The sequence below is a fragment of the Aegilops tauschii genome, chromosome 3 (assembly GCF_002575655.3).
Source record: "Aegilops tauschii subsp. strangulata cultivar AL8/78 chromosome 3, Aet v6.0, whole genome shotgun sequence".
Lineage (NCBI taxonomy): Eukaryota > Viridiplantae > Streptophyta > Magnoliopsida > Poales > Poaceae > Aegilops > Aegilops tauschii.
Window position 1 is genome coordinate 442,633,868 of NC_053037.3, and position 5,906 is coordinate 442,639,773.

The window sequence follows — 5,906 nt, forward strand, 5'->3', positions numbered from 1 at the left end:
AGCTTTGGACGACGTCTCTCTTTCATCATTATCCGACCACTGTCCCCTTTTGCTTGCTAACGATGATGGGCCCAAGAGACCCAAGTCCGTCCGCTTCGAAAACTTCTGGATCAAAATGCCGGGCTTCCAACAGGTGGTCAGTGATGCTTGGAGCGAGGAATCAAGGCATGTTGAGGCCTACCAAAGGCTCTTTCACAAGCTCAAGAAGACAAACCAAAAATTGCGTGCTTGGAGCAAGACCCTCTTTGCCAACTCGAAGGTCCAAATCCACATGACCCTCAAAGTCTCTCATCATCGTTATCCGACCACTGTCCCCTTTTTCTTGCTAACGGTGATGGGCCCAAGAGACCCAAGTCCTTCCGCTTCAAAAACTTCTGGATCAAAATGCCGGGCTTCCAACAGGTGGTCAGTGATGCTTGGAGAGAGGAATCAAGGCATGTTGAGCCCTACCAAAGGCTCTTCCACAAGCTCAAGAAGAAAAGCCAAAAATTGCGTGCTTGGAGCAAGACCCTCTTTGCTAACTCGAAGGTCCAAATCCACATGGCCCTCAAAGTCATCCTCCACCTTGATTTAGCGCAAGAGGAAAGAGTTCTTAGTCCAGAAGAAAGTGACATCCGCAAAAGGCTTAAGAAAAAGATCATTAGCCTCGCCATGTTGGAGAAGGCTAGGAAGCGTCAAAACTCCAGAATCACTAACCTGAAGGAAGGAGATGCCAACACTCGCTACTTCCACCTACGTGTCAACCATAGAAGGAGAAAAATTTCATTCACCGCCTCAAGCACAACAAAAGTTGGGTCACCGAGCATGAGCACAAGAAAAACATTGCCCACCGCCACTTCCAGAACATCGCAAAAAAGGCCCTTCACGTGACATTGATATCAATTGGGGGATCATTCCCACGCCCAATTATGACCTTCATGAATTGGGAGAGGCCTTCACCGAGGAGGAAGCTAAGAGAGCTGTGCTTTCCATGCCTAGCGACAAGGCACCGAGCCCTGATGGCTTCACGGGTGCCTTTCTCAAGGCATGTTGGGATACTATCAAGCCGGACATCATGTTTGCCATCAACCATTTCTCTGATCTCCATGCTGCACACTTTCATTGGTTGAACTCTACCGACATTGCTCTCATTCCGAAGAAGGATGGTGCTGAGGACATCGGTGATTTTCGTCCCATCAGTCTTATCCATGTCGTTGCTAAGCTAATTGCTAAGATGATGTCCAACCGGCTTGCCCCGCACATGAATGAGATTGTCTCACACGCTCAAAGTACATTTATTAAAAAAAGATGCATCCATGACAACTTCATGTACGTGCGCAATCTCGCGAGATGCTTCCATCGTAGGAAAACCCCGGCATTGCTCTTCAAACTTGACATCAAAAAAGCCTTTGACTCGGTGCGTTGGGACTTCCTCCTCGACCTACTTCGACGCCTTGGTTTCCCGCCTCGCTTCAGAGGTTGGGTTTCGGCCCTGCTGTCCTCGGCTTCCGTGTTCTGCTCAATGGTGTGCCTGGCGATCCCATCAAATTAGGTCGGGGTTTGAGGCAGGGGGACCCTCTATCCCCCCTGTTATTTGTGCTTGCCATCGACCCGCTGCATCACATACTGGCAAAGAGCACGGCTCAAGGAAATCTACGTCCCCTTGGTGGAAATGCTATGCCTATCCGAGCTTCGCTTTACGCGGATGACGCCACGGTTTTTCTTGCGCCTATTAAGGAGGATGTCCAGTTTTTCACTGACACTCTCAAGCATTTTGGGGATGTCACTGGCCTTGTGACAAATTGTTCCAAAAGTCTTGTCGCCCCAATCCGTTGCGAAAATGTTGATCTTCCAGACATCCTCCAATCCTTCCGGCCAAGCTTTCATCCTTTCCGATTAAATACCTTGGGTTGCCTTTATCTGTCAAGAGGTTGAAGAGAATTCACTACCAGCCCCTCGAGGACAAGATTGCGGGTCATCTCACCCTTTGGGTGGGAAGGCACATTGCCTCGGCAGGTCGGGCGGTCTTGGTCAAGTCGGTCCTCACGGCGATTGTTGTCTACTACATGACGGTGCTAGATTTATGGTGGAGGTCAAGAAGAAGATCGATGCCCTCAGACGTGCTTTCCTTTGGGTAGGTTGTGATAAAGTCACGGGTGGAAAATGCAAGATAAATTGGGAACAAGTGTGCAAGTCCAAACTGCATGAGGCCTGGGAATCCTAAATCTTGATAAGTTTGCCATCGCCCTTCGTCTCCGGTGGCTATGGGCCGAGTGGCTCCACCCGGACAAGCCATGGGTTGGCTTGGGAACCCCTTGTGATGACAACGACCGAAATATTTTTGCTGCAGCTACCAAGGTCGAAGTTGGCAATGGCTTGTGTGCGAAGTTTTGGGAGTCTCTTTGGCTAGATGGGATTAGGCCCAAAGACATGGCCCCTAAAATATATGAATTGCCGAAGAAGAAGAATTGCTCAGTTCGAATGGCTCTGCACGACAACTTCTGGACTTCCCAGGTGGACATCCTTCGCGGCATCACAGTCGAGCACCTCTCTGAGTTTGTCACCCTTTGGGAGAAGGTCTCCCATATCCACCTCGACATGGACACGCCTGACACTATCACCTGGAAGTTCATCATTGATGGACACTACTCGGCGACGTCGGCCTACAAGGCGCAGTTCTTTGGCCATACTGACACTGAGATGGTATCGACCGTTTGGAAGATTTGGGCGCCTCCTAAATGCAAGTTCTTCGCTTGGTTGGCAATCAACAATAGGATCTGGACAGCGGATAGGCTTCAACGTCGAGGGTGGCCAAACTGTAACCTTTGTCCCCTATGTAAGCAGGTTCAAGAGTCAGCGGCCCACCTTCTATTCCAATGCAGATACACTATGAGAGTTTGGCGCATGATCAAAGATTGGCTGGGTCTCCATGATGTGCATTCTAGTGATTGGAGTGACGCGACTTGCGTTAAAGAGTGGTGGAGCCACAATGCTACCAAGAAGACACAATCGCGAAGACCACTTGCTTTCTTGATGCTTCATATCTCTTGGGAGTTGTGGAATGAGAGGAATGCGCGGATCTTTCGTAATATTGCTGTCCCGGTTGGATTCATTGTTGCTAGGATTAAAGAGGAGGCGTCGCTTTGGAGCATGGCGGGGGCGAGGCACTTGAGTAACATAATGCCGCGAGAGTGATTGTTGTAATTCGGCCATGGGCCTTAACCTCTTAAACTTCTCTCTTAATCAATGAAAATGGCAAATCTTTTGCCGCGTTTCAAAAAAAAAACCCGTCTCTCTTTCACCATTTCAGCGTAGGTGTAGTCCTGAGACGCCCAGATACACATGGAAAATTAATCCGCTAGGGTGCATAAATGGACCTAAAGTTTAATATTTTTCAATAGATGGTCAACATATTTTCTATACACATTTAACATTTTTCAAATGTTTTATTAACATTTTGAAATACTTGTTTTTTTCAAATGCTTGGATTAAATTTTATAAAAACATTTCCAGCTTTTTTCACACATATTATATATTTTTTGTATACATTAGAAACATTTAATCACACATTTAAGATTTTTTTCAAATGTTTGGTTAACAATTTTTTAAAATGTTTGATGTAAAATGTTCTTCTAATATATTTATTTAAAATATTTGGATGCATAAACGAAAGTAAAAGATGAAATAAAAAATGAGAACAACAACGTGAAAGAAATGAGGTTGTGCCCTCCCACTCGTTTGGGCCTCGCTTGGAAAAAACAACACTTAAAATAGTTAGAGAAGAAAAAAAGGAGATGCGTATGTAGCATCCAGCTTAACTCCAGGCTTCCCTACATCTCACCAAAAGAGATAAATAGGGGCACCCCTGATTCTCGGCCTCTGTACTTACTGCTCGTACAGGGCCCGGCGTACGTGGTATATCCAAACCCTATTTCGTACCCACATTTTTTTCTTTTTCTTTTTAGTCTTCAAAAAATGTGTGCCACGGGAGATTCAAACTCCAACCCTCAAGGTTTGTTCGTGTTTTTTAAAACCGGGTTTTGATTTGTTTTATTCTAGGATTTTTTCGTTATCTTGTTTACCTTTCTATTTTTGTTTTTACTTTTTTTATCAAATGCATGAACTTTCCAAAATTTTACAAATATCTATTTCGTGAAAATTTTCTCTATTTTATGAATTTGTTTCAATTTCTCAAACTTTTTTTACTGGACTTCTCTTGAAAATCTGTGAGAAATTTCAAATCCTTGAATATTTAAAAAAGTTGGATCATTTCAAGGATGTCGAGAAACAATGTGCTCTTACCCGAACCCTACCCAACTAGTTGTGGGTAGGACACATGCACAAATTTGTGTCCAGGGGCAAACCTGAACCCTACATAGTAGTCTTGCATGTGGCTCATATGTTTATAAACCCTAAGATGCCTAGCATATAAACTCCAAAGTTCTAGACGGCCAGACTGTATCCACTTCCACCCCCCGCTAGTTAGCACTCTCTCAACAATCACCCACCCAGCCACCCTCATCCTCCTCCCGATCACCAATTTGCCAACCCTAGTACCTCTTGTTGGCGTTTACATCTCACATGGAGTTAGCAACTACCCACCGCCCTTCATTGTTATGTCGATCTTCCCATTGGGTACCGATTGGCACGGATACCCATTCGGTATGGGCCCATGCAAGATTTTATGCCTAATGGATAGACTATGAGTAAGATTTTGTGCCCGTGAGAAACATAGATATGAGTATGGAATTATTGCATCCATACAACTCTACCCATTAACAACCTTCGGAGAAAACCATTTTTAAACGAAAAGATCAGGCAGATGAGTAGTTTCATTCTCCACCGTCAAACACCACTCGCTCACAGTATGAAACAAAAATAACAGAAAAAATGGCATGCGAAACAGGGTATTCACAGTTATTTCCCTACACCTACATCCTATGTACATCAGTGACAAATTTTTATACGTATTTCCCTACATCTACATCCTATGTACATCAGCGACAATTTGTTACGTGTTTCCCTAGACGTACATCTCAAGTACTTACATCAGTGACAATTTGAACGAACTATCCAAATCCAATCTTTGTACATGCATGGCCATGGATAACCATTCAAGGACATGAGAGAACACACTGTGGGAACGAGAAAAGAAAAAGGAGGCTAGGAGGGAAATGGCAACTTTAATTTGTTCCGCACACAGAGCTCGGCAGGGGCAGCGTACGTAAGTACGTACGTAGCCACCACCAAGTGTCGTCACGACTCGACGGCCTCCGGAATGCTCTGCAGCGCGGGCCTCCAGTGCTCCTCCCGGTGCACGTCATGGTGGTGCACCTCCCCGGAGTCCATGATGTCCGCCAGCAGCTGCCGGGTACTGCTACCCCGGCCGCCGGGCGTCTTCCTCTCCATCAGCTCGTGCAGCTGCCTCTTGGTGATCCTGATCGTCACCTCCGACAAGTGCTCCTCCGACGCGTCATGGTGGTTGTGGTGGTGGTGGTCGCCGTCCTCGGACGTGGACGACGCCTCCTCCCACTCGCCGTCGTCGGCCCACGACTCCCCGGCGTGCCGCGACGCCGCGCAGTTCCCCATCAGATCAGATAACCTTCCCGACTGACGACTGACGATTGCCTCTCTCCTGGCTGCCGGCCCGCCGCTAGCGAGCTCTAGCTCGTTCAACCTTTTCTGACCCCTCGAAGGCGGAAAATGGAGATGGATGGATATGGGATAGACGAGATGCAATGTATCTACGATGGGCTGCTGCGTGTATTTATAGTTGGAGGCGCCGGTTCATTCTTCGCACGCGCGGATTAGGCGTTGGTCGTCTAGCCCGTGATGTCAGGGAGGCGAAGTCCGGGTCCGACGTGGCGTGCCGGTCAGAGGATCTCATCCTCACATCCTCCGCCGGCAGGGCTCCTGGAGCTAGAAGC

At 47.1% G+C, this 5,906-nt stretch overlaps 1 protein-coding gene across 1 annotated transcript; it reads right to left on the bottom strand.

The window, feature by feature from the left end:
• Positions 1–4,937: 4,937 nt before the first annotated feature.
• LOC109749572 (uncharacterized) lies at positions 4,938–5,706 on the bottom strand. Its single transcript, XM_020308515.2, has one exon. The coding sequence runs from the start codon at positions 5,566–5,568 to the stop codon at positions 5,236–5,238; it is 333 nt and encodes a 110-aa protein (XP_020164104.1). The 5' UTR covers positions 5,569–5,706; the 3' UTR covers positions 4,938–5,235.
• Positions 5,707–5,906: the final 200 nt, after the last annotated feature.

Coding starts and splice junctions, on each gene's coding strand:
- LOC109749572 (XM_020308515.2), bottom strand. CDS start 5,568: ATGGGGAACTGCGCGGCGTCGCGGCACGCCGGGGAGTCGTGGGCCGAC.